We start from the raw sequence: 17,858 nt of genomic DNA on the forward strand, positions 1-17,858 counted from the left end.
TCGAAAAGTACTGCTCTTCATATAGAGAAATTAAATCAGGTGTGCCCCAGGGTAACGTTTTGGGCCCGATTTTGTTTAATATCTTTGTAAACGATATTGCTGAAATAGGGACACATCCATTGTACTATACGCTGACGATACGAGCCTGTTTGTCTCTGGCAATGATCTTGATCTGTTACAGAGATCTCGCAGTATCCTTTCTAAATTGTCGAGTTGGTCTCGTGATAACGCTCTAACAATTAATAGCTCCTAATCAAAGGCCATATTGTTCAAGGCAAGAGGCAGGCAGTCTTATTTAAACGAAGATTTATTGCTGCATGGCGCGCCCATTGAGATTGTAACCAAATACAATGTATTGGGCGTTACGCTGTCAGAACATATGAACTGGACATATCACATTGAACTAGTTATGAAATCATTGTCATCTGCCGCAGGTGCATTTTCTCGTTGCGTTATTTTTTTCCAGAGAAAGTGAAGTTGCAGATATATTATGCCTTGTTTGAATCGCATCTGAATTATTGTGCGCTTGTATGGGCCACCACCACGAAACGTAATCTTCATGCACTTATTCATCTTCAAAAAAGAGCACTTCGACATTTAGCGAATGTACCTTATTTCTATTCAACTGCGCAACTTTTTGAAAGTAATAACAATACAAGTAACTAACTTTTATGAATACAGGCTACTGTATTCTTTTTGCTTCGGCTTCCAAAATATTAAAACATTTTTAAAGAACACGTCATGACTTGAATATGACAGAAGTGATGCGCGTACCCGCAGCAATGACAGGTGGTTAGTACCGTACAGGCGTACAAATTACCTCATGCAGTCGCTAAGACATACGCTACCTTCACTATTAAATAAATTTGGGAAAGAAAATGTTGTCATAAATACCTTGAGTCGAAAACAGATTAGAGCGTATTTTTGTAAACCTATTTTTGAAATGTGATCTTTGTAATTATTCTAAATGTGACCCATTGTATTTGTATATCCTAATAGATCAGTATTTCCGTTGTTGACTTACTGCTGCCATGTGAGTGCCTTGAGGCACATTCAAGCGGTATGTCCCAGCTTTTCGCCTGGAGGACCCCCAAGAAGTTTGTTGAAAATAAAACATTTTATTGATTGAATAAAAGCTAGCCAACGTAGAAATGAAGCTGAGGGCCACCATTCCGCAGAGCAACGGTGAACGCTTCGATGCGAACACCGAGAACAGCACTGACTTCAAAGCGAGAACAGCTCAAACCAGCGTGTCGGGAAGCATTGGCGGAAGCGTCATAGGTATGGTGACGAAGGGGCCACCACTGTCGTGCCGGCCGCGCAAGACAACAAAGCAAAGGACAAGGATAAGATAGGAGAGGGCGTAGTGGCCTCAGGTGCATTTTTAGGCGACGAGGAGGAGGAAAATCGTCGTGCTGTCATTGTTGGCGATTCCAGCATGTGTAAAGTAGAATCGGCGATAACAGAGAGGGTAGGCGCAGGCGAACGAGTCCAGGTTAGCGCGCTTTCGGGAAAACCGATTAGGGAGCTGATAGGGAAAGCCAAGGGGCCGGTGCGGGACACATTGGAGGAGAGACACCTAGTGTTGATAAAGGGCGGAGTGATTGACATAATGCAAGGACGAAGGGCAGGGATAGCGAACCAATTAGCCAAAGGAGTCACCCACCTCCGGAATGTTTTAAAGTACAAATCACAGGGCGCACGGTGCTAGAAGTTACATATATATATATATATATATATATATATATATATATATATATATATATATATATATATATATATATACATGTATTAGGTTTTTTTTTACAGTGGTATAATCTATTCTTGTACAATCATTTTCCCTTTGTTTTCATTTTCTTTCGCAAATGATAGATACTTCTCTCATTTCTTTCTTTTGAGGTTTTTTTTGCTAAAACCATGATATGATTAAGAGGCACGCCATATTGTTGGACTTCGAATTATTCGGCAGCACACGCCATTGTTTAACGTCTACGCAATGCATGATCCACGTGTCTTTCCACGCCTCCATGGAAATGCGGCTTTTGATGCCGGGATTTGATCCCGCACCCTGGGATTTGCAGCGCAACTCCAATTCCACTACACCATCACGGCGGGTACCCATTCATTCGTCCTTCTTTTCAAGTTGCTCTCATCCTGGTATCTTAATGTAACTACCAAAAAGAGATGTTATTTTCTAGTTCTTTGCACTTGTTTATGATTTATCCTTTATTTTATGCATACCTTGAGTCCCGTTGGAATTTTTGCGCTAAGCCGGGTATTTCTCTTTATTCACTTATACGATTGTGTTCAACAAGCATACGATCACATATCATTTTCACATTATGCCGACAGTTTTCGTATTTCTGCCTACTTTTGTTTATTTGTATAATATAATATTTGTTTACTAGCATTTCGTTGTTTTACCTATTACTATTTGTAGCCTTTGATGAGGAGGTCCACCAACATGTGCGTTTGCAGTTTCTCCTGTAAGTTCGTTTTCCCATAGCTTTCTCCTACAAAGCGGATGAAGTTAATTCCAATTGATCCTCACTGCGAAGCTTTTATTCTGTGACACACCCGAAGCATCATGTTATAGTCAGACGGATAATTCTTCCTTTCTTAAGAACTACCTGTGGTCTCGGTTTTCCACAGGACTCGTTGTCGCACTCCTAATTGTGTTTTCAAGGTTTACAATTCTCTGTACTGCTCCACCGTGCAACAAACCGAAGGAAACCTCCATTGCTTTCTGTAAGGTTAAAGCGGTTAAAGGTGAAAAAAAAAAGGATTCCACGGATACCATACGCTGGTACGCAAATCTCAGCCAAATTTTGCACTCGAACGCGGCGCAGTTCCTGGAACTCATTTTCTTAGCGGAGTCACCATTGCTCAAACATTATGTTGTAAACAGAAGCTCACCAAATTTGGAACTGCCATATTTCATCACGTTGCAGACTGCTGTATACAATTGGTATCGGCAAATAGCAACTGTGTATTCTTACATGGGTTGCGCCAGCCCACGTAGGAACAAAACTTTGGCCACACTGCTTACCCGCGTGACGTAGGCCTCAGCTCTCGCTAACGTCAATTAGTCTGGAAAGCACAACTTGCCTTCAATAACGCGAAACTTAAGCAACACCACATGCATGCTAGGCCTACCGCGCCTCGCGATGAATGACGGTTAACACGTATTCAAAAAACGCGCCAGTGCTCGCTCACTTCCGAGCCCTCGTGGCTAAACGTGCTTCGTATTGAGCTTCGTGTTGAGCACAACACAATGCGCAATCTGATTTTGCCTACTGTCCCCGTGAGGCAAAGCCGGTCCGCACCACACAGCACGGCCTGGCTGGAGCCCAGGAGCCTGAACTCCAGCCCTGCTGTGAACTTACAGTTGTGCGTAACCACACACAGCTGTCTCTTCTGCATAGCGTAAATACATCGATTTGCTGTATGGCCCACTTGCCGTACTCAATAGGCGGAGTTCGGTCACTCTATCGCTAGCGGCGTTCCTCAATACTCCTACGCAAGAGAGAACTGAGGGCGAACGTAACTATTTCAGTAATATATTCTTGGTAGGTACCGTACTCGCTCAAACTTACACTTTAGGCTTCAAGAAATGTGGTTCAGGGCCCCTTTAATTTATAGTAGTGAACACGAGCTATTTACAAGCGCCAAAAATGCTCACTTATATTTTCGTGCCTTGTAGGAATAAATAACTTGCCTACTTTTTTATGCAGATCCCCTACACAAAGTGCAAGAACTGGCAGTCCGGGTGTTCAGAAATTTTGAGCCTGGATTGCATGGCCGCTCATGAAAAGTTCCATACATTTCGGTAAGCAAGTTTTTGAAGACGCCGTCATGTTAGCGGCGCCAATTTCGCTCACACAATTTCAGTGTGTGTGTCTATGCTCTACCTGTGGCCTGCTTTTTGAGAATTTGACAATTTCTTGCTAGGGAGCACAGTGGAAAGCGACTTTCAACTTTAGGGTCTGGTTATAGATCTGCAAATGTCGAAATTACTTCTGATCTCTCCAATAAACATGATTGTTTATAATGGCTGTGATACAGTAAGGTAGTGCATTACAATCGATGCTATTTACCTGCGAACTATCTTGCTGAATATTCTGAGAGCCGTAGACATAACAGTTTTCTTTGGGAGCTATTTCAGTGCCAGCAGCAGTTCTCACCGAATAAAAGTATCCATTCAGATTGTTGTCCATCTGTACGTCTATTCCAATTCGGCTATACACGTGACACATCACACAACGCAAAGTAGCTTCCTAAGCTCACAGACCACGTGATGCGTCTAGGCAGGCAAAAGAAAGGGTACTCGAGCACACACACACATCTCCAGAGATTGAGTGCGGCTATTATTGTAGTTACTGCGCGACACGTACTATATGCATATTCTAAGTGCTCGTAGAATTGGCTGGTATTTCTGCTGCCAGAACGCAGGGACATATAGATAGGATGCGTAATAAAACACGCGTTTATCAAGGCGATTGTATGAAATAAGCGAACGTTATGCTGTTTTCTACCGTGTAACTGCGCTCGTGTCCGTGTTGTGTTCCTTTTCTTAACAGATATTGTCGTCGTTGTACGCGGCTATTCCGTGACTACGCCTCGAAGTGCATGCAATACACGACAGTAATACGCGCTGCTGTCTGTGGTGTTATTCGCGAACGGTCGTCACGCTATTGCATAGAGCGATACGCAATGCCAAGCGCTGCATTTCATCCGCCGATCTCGAAGGCGGCGAACGGGTAGGAAGGGTGCGTTCACATAAATTCGGCCGAGCACATACGGCGACCGTTCATAATTCTGATTAAAAAAAAGATGTCAGTTTTCTGCCAGATCACTGATGACAATGGAGTCTAACCATTGCGGAAAAAAAAATGGCTACACGAAAAAATAAAATGCGGAAGCACCCTATCCGTCACACGCGCTTCATGTGGATTTTGACACAGAATTTGACCTCGTGGTTAGCTCTCAAAGAAAACTTAGTCTGTAGCTCTAAGGATACTCAGCAGGAGAGTTGGCGGTTAAATACCATCGATTGTAACATACTACCACAGAATATCACAGCTATTCTTTTGAGAAAAATACAACCAAACCTGCAAGAAGGGAACATCACGCCGTATTGACGGAAATTCAAAATTTTTTTTTTCATCTGTGCTTAAAAAGACCATATTTCTCAAATTTGCTAGCCTTCAAACTCGGCGTCAGAGCACTCGTTGATGTATGAAGTAAATAGTTTTGCTTTTGCAGGGTGAACAAATCCACAGTAAGCGCTTACACTCTAAGAAAAGTTTACACGCTTTGGAGTGCCCCTTCTGCCACACAACGATAATCGTCATCTGCCTTGATGCGTTTCCTTTCTTTAACGCATCGAGGCCGGTACTTTCCAGTAACGAATGGCATGCGCGTTATCAGCATGATACCATTCCCGACAGGAAAGTTGCAGGCGCGGCGTTTTCTAGAAAGGTAACGCATCAAGGCAGATGACGATTATTGTTGTGTGGCAAAAAGGGCACTCCAAAGGGTGCAAACTTTTCTTAAGGTGTATGAAATCGCATGTTGACGAATCAAGACAATTCTAGAAAAAGAGCAATCCTGGATTCTGCCTTAGAAATTTCCCCTAATCAAGAGATTTCACATACACTAACACAATCTGCAATGGAATTTAGCGTTTTGTTTTTCTCATTGAGTAGCAAAGCAAGAAATGTGACAGAGAAAACGATAACCCCGGAGCAATAATTAATTAATTAATTAATTAATTTTATTGATACATATTGCAGGCTCAATGAGGCTATTGTAAGAGTGCGACGAACAAAAAACACAATTATAAGAGAGCCTGCGTCAATTGTTTCAGTGGTAGTGAACGGATGTTGCCCGATAATGATTCGAGATCCGTCATTCAATTTTCACCTCTGATTTCTCGCCTACTACCTGCGCCGAGCCAGATGATGCGCGTGAGATACGTGTATATATCGGCTGCGAAACACCATACCGTGGGTTCCTCCTTCTGAACAGCGATTCAAAAGCAAGTTTCCCAGCCCGCGCACACCAAAACGGCTCTTCTAAAATCACAAAGAAGTTCTTGCAAGACCGCAACTTCATCTAGAAAAGTGCCAAATAGGACATTGCTTTCCTCAGAGGTTTACTCGAGCAGCTCGAAGATGGTGCACTACTGGGGTACAACTTGGCGCAGAGGAAAGGGGACACGTTCGCAATAACTGAGAAGCTAGGCAAGCCCACATTCTTTAACTCTCAGCATGTCCGAACTCCGCAATGAGCACCTGCTCAAATTCATCGACAGAGTCACAGAGCCGGTCGAGACGCCGCCGCAGAGTCAATGCCACGGCCAGCTACCTGCAAAACAATAGCATAACTTCTAATGCTACCCTACGTAAGATCACAACAATTGTTATTGTTTTTTTCGGTGGCACGGAAAGTCGTAACTTGGGGCGCTCTGAGGTAAAACTATTCCAAACTTTTCTGTTCCCATTCTGCAATCAGCCCTCCGCGATTGGTCAAAAACTTTTTTAGACCACCCCCACTTCTATCTGTCACGCGACGTCACGAAAATCGCGATAGCTCCTCATATGATATGACATGTACACACTGATTATGCATGATTTGCCCGAACAAAAAAAAATAGTTATTTCTGATTCGACGCCTTTTCCCCATTAGCCCTGGGCTATTGGTCAAGAGTTTTCGGGCTGCACCCATTTCACCTGCTTGTCACGCGACGTCACAAAGCTGCAAAAACTTACCGCGTCATAATGACGTGTACGCGTTAACGGTTCATTAATATGCCGAACAAAACTGAATTTTCTTCTGAATAACCGCATGCTGCCCCGTTCCGAATGGAATAAAAGATGGCTGCCGCCGATCGCTCAGCCACTGGCTACTCGCACCTGCCGGAGAACATGGGTTTATTTGCGCGTAATACACCTTTTTGTGTGGCCGTTTAACGTTTTTGGGCACTTTGTTCCGTGCAATACATGCATTTCAATGACAGTATTAAAAGTAAAGAGTCGCAGAATTTTAAACTGGATACATGCACCTGCATGAAAGGAAGGCGCCTATAATTGCCCTCATTTAAACTACTTGCCTTGGCGGCGCATGTCATAAAAGAGTGAACAAATTGAACAAACAAGCATTCAAGCGCTTCGTTACACCTATTCAACAGGCAGCAGATGGGCTGCCGTCATGACGAGTTAGTCAAGTGACACTGGTCTTATGCGAGTCCACTCAGGCTTGCACAGATGGGATTACCCTTGCAAAATGAATACCTGCTCAGAAAATAGCGAGAAATACTTGTGCGCACCTGGTCTCATTATGAAACCTGCAAAACTTCGCAGAAGTGAAAATGGCGGTGCCAGAACACCATAGAGCCACATAAGACATGTGATGTCCCGATTTAGCCATCCTTGTCTAATGATTAGTTGACGTGGTTTCCTGCGTCTTCCGTTCCTTGCACACATGATCACGCCTATCCTACTCATATTCCCATCGTCCTAGTAGGCACGATAACCGAAGCAGATGACGAAGCGCGATCCGACTTGTGATATTGTTGAGCGAGTGGCAACGGTGAGTGGATGCGAGCCCGCACTTCGTCCGATTTGAAATTTACAAAACGAGAAACAAATAACTAAACAGAAGGGAGAGTTGCTTACCGTTCATTGAAATTTTGTTGTTTCTAAGAACTTGTGAATGACAAGAAATGTGAACATTCACATCGTATTTTACTTGGTTCTGCGAGATCTTGGGACGCCTAACAACCGCTAGAAGCGCGCTTGTTCCTTGAAACACAGACTAGCACTCGCCCTCCTTGGCCTATATATGAGATACGTGTTATTATAGCAGTGAACGCGTGCCATTTATCAGCTATAGAATGCTCACCCTTATTTTTGTGCCTTTTACGATTAATAAACTTGGCCTACTTTTTAATGCAGATTCCCTACACCCGGTGTAGGAATTGGGCAGCGGGCTGTACTGCAATAGCCAGGCTGGACCTGATGGCCAGCCATGAAGCCACATGTGGCTTCCGGTAAGCAAGTATTTGACTACGTTGCACCCTACCTATAATAGATATGTTTCTTTCTGTGACCTCATTGCTCTGCAATTCTGGCCGTTGTATCCTGAAAGAAGAAAGGAAGTGAGTAGCAGTTAGGCTATGTATTACTGTCTGACAATCAGATGTGTGCTTTAAACAAGTAAGACAGGCAAGCTTGAAATTATAAGCTAAATATTTCACGACTTCTCATCCTGTACAGCCTGAGTAGGAAAAAGTAAGGGCGGAGTGCATGATTATACATTATTTAACACGCATTAAGTAATCGCGACATTGGTGAAAACATAGTGTTTGTACGCGTCCTGTATAGCAGTTGGCAGCGAAGTTGCTGAAACGTCCACGTAACGGAAAGATGAAAACGCCGTGGGTTTCGCCAGCATGGTGGCTTATGTGCCTCTGTTGCTGATTCAGCCACGACACAGCATAATCATAAACCACAGCAGAAATAGCTAAATTGCTGCTACAATACACCACCAAACATTTACATCGCTTTGACCATACCATGCCGGCGTCGCAAAGGAATTGATATCGATGGTGATAGTCTCCTTCTTTGCATCGACTCCGACCACTGTCAAATTCGTGCTATCGCGCGAGAGAAGCATGTGACATTCTTTGAATCCACCCGCTTGGCCTTGACCACTGCCCCATTTTCGTCAAACCATGTACACGCCTCTTGCTTGCGAAGGTTGAATGACACCAAGACAGTCATCACCTCTCGGTGACAAGTGGGCGGGCCTTTGTGTGTGCATCCTTTTCTGGGGGACTTAGATGGAGAAATGTCCTTTATGGCCGAGGTCGAAAAGGAACCTGAAGAGACAACTCTGCTCCTTCCCCCCAGCTTAATGTTGTTCGGCTGTTAGGGGCGGCGTAGCTTTATTTTTCGTGACAATTATTGTTCCTAAAACGGACCTTCCCTCCAAACAAGATAAAGATTTAAAAATAATATCATATAGGGTGAATCAGGTGGTTAATATATTTTGCACAAAATATCTTTTAGCACATGCCGCTCTCAAACACAATACTTTGCTTCGTGGAGACCAGCGCAAGATAATGTTGAAACCTGTTATAGTAGTACTTTTATAGTTAAATAGATGTCCATCGCATTGCGGCTACGACGTTAAAAATTTTAAGGCGTGCTAAGCATGGCAAAAGCATCACCACTGATATCCTGGCTCTTGGCACCGTGGGATGCAATAATTAGGAATTCCGTAAGGCCACCGGAAAACCTTACCTAAGCTTAGAACTGATTGCCGTGCTACGAAGCAAAAGCAGTGAATATTAAGAGTGAGCAATTATCGCTAATCGATATGGTTTCACACATCAAGCCAAAATCACCCGTAAAGCAGATCAGCTGAAATTTATAATTAATTTGATTTAGCTTTGATGCAACGTCCTAATAGTTTCCTCTAATGTGGAGGAGCCGTCTGTAACAGGCAGAGACGAAAGCGAGCGAATAGGGAAGCGAACAAGGCTGCATTTTTTTTTTTATACAGCAAGGATCATTACTTTCTTCTTCACAGAAAGCTGACACTTGCAACGAGTTGAGCGCTTCTCGGTCTTCGCCCTCTGCGCTTCCTCATGTCAACACGCTCTCACTCAACAGGAGCACTATTTCGCAACCTTTTAGCTGTTTTAGAGGCAACGTTCCGGCACCGTGTTACTCCGAGTTTCGGCTCTTTTTCTCTTGTTTTAACAGATATTGTGACGCTACGTGCTGGCATGTTCCAGATTAGGACGTACTAATTATATCGCGGAGTGCATTGACCTGATGATCTCGTTAGAAAGGAAATCGGTGGCCTTGCAGAAGCAGTGCGCGGTGAGGGCCGATTTACGCTCAAGCCGCACGCCGCACCGCCTGCCTGCCGCACGCCTGTGGTCGGGCGATTGCTGATTTCGCAGGCTGGTACACACGCTTCAGTGTACACTCTATGTGCGGGCCCAGTGTACATCGATATTTGTGCACCAGTGCGCGAAATGTGCAGTTTTCCGCATGACCACACGCGTGCGGCCTGCGGGTGGTGCAGCTCGAGCGAAAATCGGCCTCTAATCGTCCGCCCTAAAGCTGAGATAAGTCTGTGTACCAGGTGCGCGGCCTGCATAGGACTCCGATATCGTCAGACCGGTCCACTGGTGTAGCGCGAGCTAATTTTCTCGGAGTGCGGTAGCTTCACCGTAGGCTCACTTAGTCCCGTAGAACCCATAAAAAGTTATCGTTAATAGCAGTTTACTAACATATTCCTTTAAACATTTTAGTAGCACTCTGTGGATAATTCGCCATCTCCTTGCATTGGAATGGTGCTTTAAACAAAGGGCTTGATTCGTGAGTGTGTCATATATCGACATTATTGTGCCTAAGAAAAATTCATCGAAAGTTCTCAAGCCACTTCCTACTCTAAATATTTTTGGCAAAAATACAAGCTGTGACGTACTACATGCTCAGTACGTCAACAGAAAAAGAAAGATATTTTCATGTATAGTAATAAAGCATTCTTTACACAAAACTAACAATCCTTTTGACGGGAGTAATAATGTGGGTATTTAGGCAGGAGTTAGAAGAAAGTATGTTGGTGGTTAAAATATTCTTTATACAGAATTAAATTGGAACCCTCGTAACGGTGTACAAACAATGTTTCCATACAAAAGTAAGAATGACAATTTTTAACAGCGTATAAAAATGTTCTTTATACAAGAGTAAGGAGGAATACTTAAAACAATGTATTTAAAATATCCTTCATATAAAACTCAGAAGAAGTCTGTGAATGGTGCAGTTAAAGTATCCTTCATACAAAAGTAAGAAAGAAGTGTTTTGACAGTCTATGAACAAATGTTACCATAATGTAAATTTAGATATATTGTCAGTAAAGTAAAGAGACACTGTGTAGGAGTTCTAAATATTATTATAATAGAGATTTTTTGCCAGGGATAGCTGATTTCGGCTGTAAGACACATTCAGGCACTCTGTCAGGAATCTTTTGTAAAGGCAGTATTTTTTGCGCAGGTATTTAGCTTCGTATGCCGATTCTTCATAGCATTCTCCCCTATTTTCGCTAGATTAAAACTTGGGGGAATTTGTTATTGCTATTCAGCGAGAGCAATTTTGCGCTGCTGATAAAGCTTACCCATAAAACACGGGAGCATATGAATACCTTATTTATTGCAAAGGAAGAAATTAAACGACGGACGTTAATGGTAGCCTGCAATTACACATAACATGTCCCCTTTTCACCAAGTACTAACGTAGTTTTCTGGAGTTCATCGAGAAAAGGATGGCAACACAATACAAACCTCGTACAACGCTGATGACAGGGGAGGAAAATGAGGGTTAAGTTATTATTTGCAATGCTTCCAGTTAGCGCACCGTCAACGCTTGGCATACATCAAAATTGCTATATCGCCCAATATTATTGATTTTATACTCAATGTGAGTTTTTCTAGGACTCCTCGCATCCTTGCAGATAATGGCGGAATGGCATTGTGCATCACTTCAATAAATATTCTTTACAAAGGGTATAATTAATGAACGCAAACGAAGCATTGATCGCACGTCATTCCTAACGTGCTTCAATACTTTAATACAATAAAAGCTACGTGATTCGCCTAGGTCTCAAAGGCGACAGGAAAAGAAGACTACCAGCTTCGTAGAACGTATCAAAATAGGGAATAAACAACTATCACAAATATTCGATAAATATTTTTCAAACAAAATAGCCTACACCAGTTGAAACGTTCCATGAACGTCAATGATGGCGGGGCGTCAATTTCTTTCTAATTATGAAATTACAGTAGTTCTTCGCCGACGCCACTACGCACCCCCCCCCCCCCCCCCCCCAGGGCATAGAAACTTTGTGTTTCGTATACAGACTCTAAAGCGGCTGGTAACAAAGGTTTAGCAATATTTCATCAATTCCAAATAACCGACGTAGTCAAATGTTGGCCGCCTATCACCCCTAAAATATTTTCTGCTTTCTCAAGATATAAACTTGAGGGTTTATTTGTATTTCTCAGAAAATCGTGAAGGTGGCATGGAAGGTGTTCGTGAGCTTCTAAACTCATAAACAGCTTCGCTGTAAAACAAGCTGGATTCTTGGTGGAACCTCAAAGATAATGAGTGGTGCAATATTTTTTTTTTTTGTATGCAGCCAGGTCCGTTGCATCTATAGAAGCTGCGGCTGGCTCTGCTGCTTAAACCAGCTGGCCGGCCACTTGGCGCATCAACACAGCGTCAACGTGATTGCAGTTCAGGGTAAGTCAGAACAACAAGAAAGAGAACACGAACTGTATTCCAATGTAACAATTGGGAGTGATAACTTGCGCTGCATGTCACCGTAACATCAGCATGGAAACTGGCCTTTGCAATGCGGAGCTAGCTGTGCAGGAGTACTGCTCTAAGGTGCCAGGTTGACTAGGGAACCGCAATGCATCGATTTCGACCCTTTAAAATATAGTAGTCATTGATGGACTTCAGTGCTAACGTCAAAAAACAATTAATCATAATCACATGGATTCAGGAAACATGTTAACGTGCAAAACGAATGTGAGTGAATGTTCTGACTTTTCATGTTCAGCCATTAGGAAATATGAAGGGGCCATCAGGAGCACACTGACGCCTACCCGTAAGGCGCATGTTTTACACAGCCTCATCATGGCATGAACCTCCTCAGTATAATTTGTAGTTATACCGTCTCCCCATCTTACAAAGGAAGACACGTCAGCCTAATGAGAATGAAAAAAGGTCTCACACTTACGTGCCGCACACGACAAAGGATGTAGTAGCTCGTAAAATAAATCAGTTGTTTGAGAGCGTCTCCCTTAGGCGCCCGTTTCTGCGTTGAGTTTCGACGTCCCTCGGCGTCGGCGGTGTCCGTCAACGTATCCGAGCGAACGAGTGCAGCGACGATTGAGAGAGCGAACGGGGAGCGCTGCGAGGGATGAAAGACGGCGATAACGAAGAGAACGCGAGGAGAAAAGCGAAGGCGGAGGGTGCAGCGGAACAATTGAGGCGGTAAGCGGAGGAGCAGGGTATGGCGACACCGAGCGGGCCACGTCGCTCTATGAACGGTAGATACGCTGGAAGAGGAGTTTATGTGCGGGGTCCCGCGTTACAGGATCACGTTTTATAGTACCTTCTCATTACAGTCCGAAGCTATCATGTCGGCAGCTTGGGTTTGGGTTGTACTTAACGATTTTCATGACGCATCTTACTATGAGAAATTCAATTAGTTCCGTAAGGCCTGTGCTCCATGGTGAGCGACTGCATGGTTGCGGCTCGGAACGATTCTTTGTCAAGCGACGTCTGAAGCCGACACCGGAGTTTTTGCGACAAGGGGCCCTTGACACTATCGCGTTAAAAAGTGACTAAGCACTTGCACGCAGCGGCATTACCACTCTCAAACATGCTAGAAAACGGCGGTGGGTGTTGTAGCTAGGCCGCGATGTGGTTCCTGATGCCAGTTTTTGCTGAGTGTCCTCTCTTGTGTCTTGCAGAGGACCGCGCGGAGCTCGTCTTGGAAGATCCCAACAACAAAGAAAACAGCATGCGCATGGTCCTCCTGCTGCATCAGGAGAGCGTGTTTGCAGTCACCTACGAGCGGACTGGCCCGTTCTACACGGAATCGAAACTCAACATCGTCACGCTGACTCCTCGTTGTGACGAATATGAGTTTGAGATTATTCTTCGTGGGCCCTCTGGTGTGAACTCATGGCGGTCAAAGGCACTTGCATGTGGAACACTCGAAGACACATCCGTGGGGCTCACCGAGTCATTTATCAACAAGATGGCTCCCCACGGACTCCTAAGAATGGAAATGAAATTGACGAAATCTGTCATTTAAAAAGGACGAGGGTATTTCGTGTCTTGCATATGGACAGAAACCTGACAGCGTGACGTGGTCTGACCCCTCAGTTGAAGAAAGCTGCGTTCCATCGCCGTCTTTTCTCATGTGGTATCATTTCTGTATGCAGGCAAGCTGTTTCCCTATAGCAAAAACCAGCGTCTTCCAGTGCCTTCCAGTGTGAAACCAGCGCGTTTTTTGAAACTGCATCGCAATGGGTACCCTGGCGCTCGCTGGGACTCATTGGAACATCAGTGAGAACGCTGGATAAGAGTTTAGTCACACTGGAAGGGACGCTGATTCCACTGCCATGACGCTGGGGCGCACTGGCTTGTGCTGTACAGGCGCTGGTTCTCGATGCAGTTCTCAATATAAAATGTTTGTACAATTTCATCGCTTGATACTAGTCTTTTGTCCTAAATAACGCTATACCTTCTGGTCATAAAACTATTTCGTGTCGCAGTTTGCAAAAAGGTGGGTGAGCTGCCCTGTTTATTCATGCACATTTGACACTGAAGATCACTTTCGTTTTTTGAATTTTCCCTTTTGACTGTGCGTATAGCTGAATTGTTGAACGAAACCCCGCAAACGCAGAGAACACCACGTTTTTTAGTAGTTTGCACGTAACATATGACTGGGAGTTGTCGCCGTTGTCACAGTGTTGTGGTGTGGCCATGGACTCCAGAAGTCGTTCAGACGCGCTCGAACGGACCCCGAGTTCGAAGCCTACCGCTGACTGACATTATTGCACCGATAACAAAGCTGAGGTGATTCGCGCGCTTCCACTTTTCCTGTTGTATTAAAAAAAAAGTTGCACGAACCACATTGGGTGGGCGTGTATGCGTGTGTTTGTGCGTGTGCGTGCGTGTGTGCCTGCACGTGTGTGGTTGTGTCGTTTGGGGAAGGAAACCGAATTGGGCCTCGAGAGCACAGCAAATAATTGCGTACGTTTATTTTGGTTGCTTTTTGAATTGCGCGTTTTTATGCAAGAAGGCTACGTTGAAGCTGGAAAGAAACACGCCACGCGTCCCTTCACATATATACAGCCATGAATTCATGTCACCCCGTCTCTTTCAATTCTAGCGACATAGTATTCATTACACGGCCCTTATTGCAATAAAACATGCAACCACGTTTACTTCAATGAGGACATCAGGTAAACGTCCCATCACGTACAGGAAAACAAAAAAAAACCGAGGAGGAAATATTTCTTAATGTTCCTGATTACGTCAGTAACATGTACATTTTGGTTAATATTGAACTTCACATGCCGCACGCTTCTATAAAATAAACGTTTTTTCTAACAAGGACTTCTCTGTCGAGAGAGAGCGAAGCGTTGCTGAAAGTAGTAGCGTGACACATCCGAGCTTTTGTTAAAGGCATTTCTTACAAAAGTGGCAATTTTTATACATGCGCCTAACTCGGCCCAATGAATTGCGATAGCGATCCCTCAGTTCGCCGATTTTGCTTTTTCTCGCATTTGTAGTTATGCTGTTAAAGAAATTCATTAATTTACGGAGAAACCTGCTGGCATTACGTTCGCGGAGAGCATTCCGTACTTAAATGAGTACCGACAAAAAAATTTCGAAGCCGTTTTAACGAGTGAGATCGATTAACGTGGACGCCCCCACATGGTCTGCAATATATCAACGGCGTATAAAGCTTACAACATATATAAACTAAATTTAAAGTACGTGCTTGCAGCCAACCGCAAAACGCTGGCTCTCACGACATCGACATCAAGAAAGGAATGTAAACAACCGAGAAAACAATACGTCACAAGTTTTCGTTGGCTGCCATGCCTCCTTGAATGTTGTCTTCTTCTCAATTATTGATTGTGGGAGGACGCTCTCCGTGTCGCTGCAACTGCAGAATTAAGCGACAGTTTTCTTCGTGTCAGCGGATTTGCCGCACTATCAGCTTGACTGCGCTGCACTTACCATGCACGAATTGCGAGTAAAGCGCAATGTCGCATATGTGCTGCGTCATTGACTGCTGCCGAACACATTCAGGGTTTGGAATAGCGAGGCATCGTTTTCTCCGCGATAGCCTTCAACTGACATAAGTGTACTCAGTTTGTGCGCGTCTCTGGACACTTAGAATGGACCCTGCTGAGGAACAGACAGATTTGCTCCTTTCATTTTGAGCGCGCATGCAACAAGTAAAACCCGCCAAACTTAGCGCAGGCCGACCTTCCACCAATACTACGTGGCCACAAGCCTGCTGCTGTGCCGACTATTCACCACTCATTGTATCCTGCTGCGGAATATACTTCATTGCCCAAGCATTCTCGACAACAAGTTCGTACTACTGGCAGCGGTGCGTACGCATAATGATAGCGTCGTATGTGATGATGCCTGATATTGTGCAGTGATGCTCGGAGTCATGCACGGGCACGGAGTTTGAGCCAGGTGCCCCCCTTCTCGTGTCGATGGACATCAGCGTGGGCTACGAGATGAATGAGGCCGCAAATGCAGCAGATGGGTGTTTAGTGCACCGTGGCGACGACTATAATGGTGAGCGCAGAACGATTACCGTTTAGCCAGTGGCTCAACTTTGCTTCTTGCTCTGCGCGATATACTGCTGACCAGTGACCGTGCGAATGGCAAACCATCAAGTCACGTTTGCAAAAATTGAGATATGTTTGAGCTTTTCCGAGTAAAAGGCTAGGCCGCGCTCTTCGAGTAATCGACCATCCCGATAGAAATAGTAAGCAATATACAAAGCTCACTGCAGGGGCAGGGGTTAAAGGCAATCAAGCCTGACAAAGGAGCCTGTCCCTCCGCAGTTCGTGGCAGCTCACACGCTTTGAGTTCAAAAGAGTAAAAAAAAAAAGGATTGCAGTACATCAGTTTCAGGAAAATGGACAACTAGCTACTCGCAAGAGTGCACATAACAAATCACATAAACAAGAGAAAAATTTACATAACATCTCTAAATAATCATACAGAAGAAGTCGCGCGCACGCCATAATATATAGCTACACGAAATAAATAATAAATAATAATAAATAAATAAATAATAAATAATAAAAATTAAACAAGCAAATAAATAATAAAACTAAATCATAAAAATAAATAATAAAACAAGCATATTATACACACAGTTGTTATGCCGGAATTGCTTAACTATTTCCCAAGGAACTACTGCTTGTGCCAAAGAAAACATGCAGTAATAATCGAAGTTTACGTTCTTGTCGTAAAAATTAAATTGTAGGGGATTAAACAAGAAAATTTAACTGTAATTTGACACACCCTGGCGTTTATTTATATATATATATATATATATATATATATATATATATATATATATATATATATATATATATATACCATGGAATAGAAGCACGTAGAAGAAATAACATGACTTTACTGACGTTACCGCCAGGCTACGCCCTTCATCAAGAGTGTGACACCAAGCACAAAGAGCTCAATTTCTGCATTTTCTCAGTAAGGAGACAGAGAAGCCAGCGAGAGGAAACAAACACGGGAATACAAACTTTACGAAATTACGCTTGTAAAAAAGAGGAAAATAGCAAAGGAATGGAGTGATGTCAAAAATACCAGCACATGCACTAACTCACGTCGAAATCAACGAAAACGACCATGAATACATACTTGCGTGACAGACAAAAAAAAATCAGAAGAAATACCAAGGAAATCTAGATGGGTAAGCCGTTTGTGAATGACCCATGCGTTAAGGTGCACATTCCGTCATGTCCGCAAGGAAATATGACAGATGCAGTCCGTGTGACAGGTTTGAGACGGGTTGCCTCTGCTGCGACCTTGAAGATGGCCAATACCGTCGCATGGTTGGAAGGCAGTGATACACCAAACTGACGTTTCGGCAGCACAAGAAAAAAAGACAGAAAAAAAGTGGATTAAAAAGAGAATTCACAAGTAGGGACGCAACAGGTGCGCACGCGCATTTCAAGCTACCATGCGCGTTCC

General features: G+C 43.8%; 1 protein-coding gene across 2 annotated transcripts; it reads left to right on the plus strand.

Annotated features, from left to right (window-relative positions):
* Positions 1-3,598: 3,598 nt before the first annotated feature.
* Positions 3,599-14,258, plus strand: LOC126546467 (uncharacterized). 2 transcript variants are annotated; one of them, XM_055062572.2, is made up of 4 exons: positions 3,599-3,829; positions 7,959-8,053; positions 12,217-12,320; positions 13,562-14,258. In XM_055062572.2, exons 2-4 carry the CDS (start codon positions 8,022-8,024, stop codon positions 13,906-13,908), a joined length of 483 nt encoding a protein of 160 aa, XP_054918547.2. In that variant the 5' UTR covers positions 3,599-3,829; positions 7,959-8,021; the 3' UTR covers positions 13,909-14,258. The 2 variants fall into 2 exon arrangements, with proteins under 2 accessions (XP_054918547.2, XP_050050511.3); XM_050194554.3 differs by lacking the exon at positions 3,599-3,829 and having other exon boundaries at positions 7,758-8,053.
* The last annotated feature ends 3,600 nt before the right edge of the window (positions 14,259-17,858 follow it).

The sequence above is a fragment of the Dermacentor andersoni genome, chromosome 3 (assembly GCF_023375885.2).
Source record: "Dermacentor andersoni chromosome 3, qqDerAnde1_hic_scaffold, whole genome shotgun sequence".
Taxonomy (NCBI): domain Eukaryota; kingdom Metazoa; phylum Arthropoda; class Arachnida; order Ixodida; family Ixodidae; genus Dermacentor; species Dermacentor andersoni.

What these genes read in the sequence shown, in the direction of transcription:
- LOC126546467 (XM_050194554.3), top strand. Translation starts at nt 7,953, where the DNA reads ATGCAGATTCCCTACACCCGGTGTAGGAATTGGGCAGCGGGCTGTACT. An exon ending in GAAGCCACATGTGGCTTCCG is followed by an intron (nt 8,054 to 12,216) that starts GTAAGCAAGTAT and finishes TTTTGTATGCAG; the next exon opens with CCAGGTCCGTTGCATCTATA. An exon ending in CAACGTGATTGCAGTTCAGG is followed by an intron (nt 12,321 to 13,561) that starts GTAAGTCAGAAC and finishes TGTGTCTTGCAG; the next exon opens with AGGACCGCGCGGAGCTCGTC.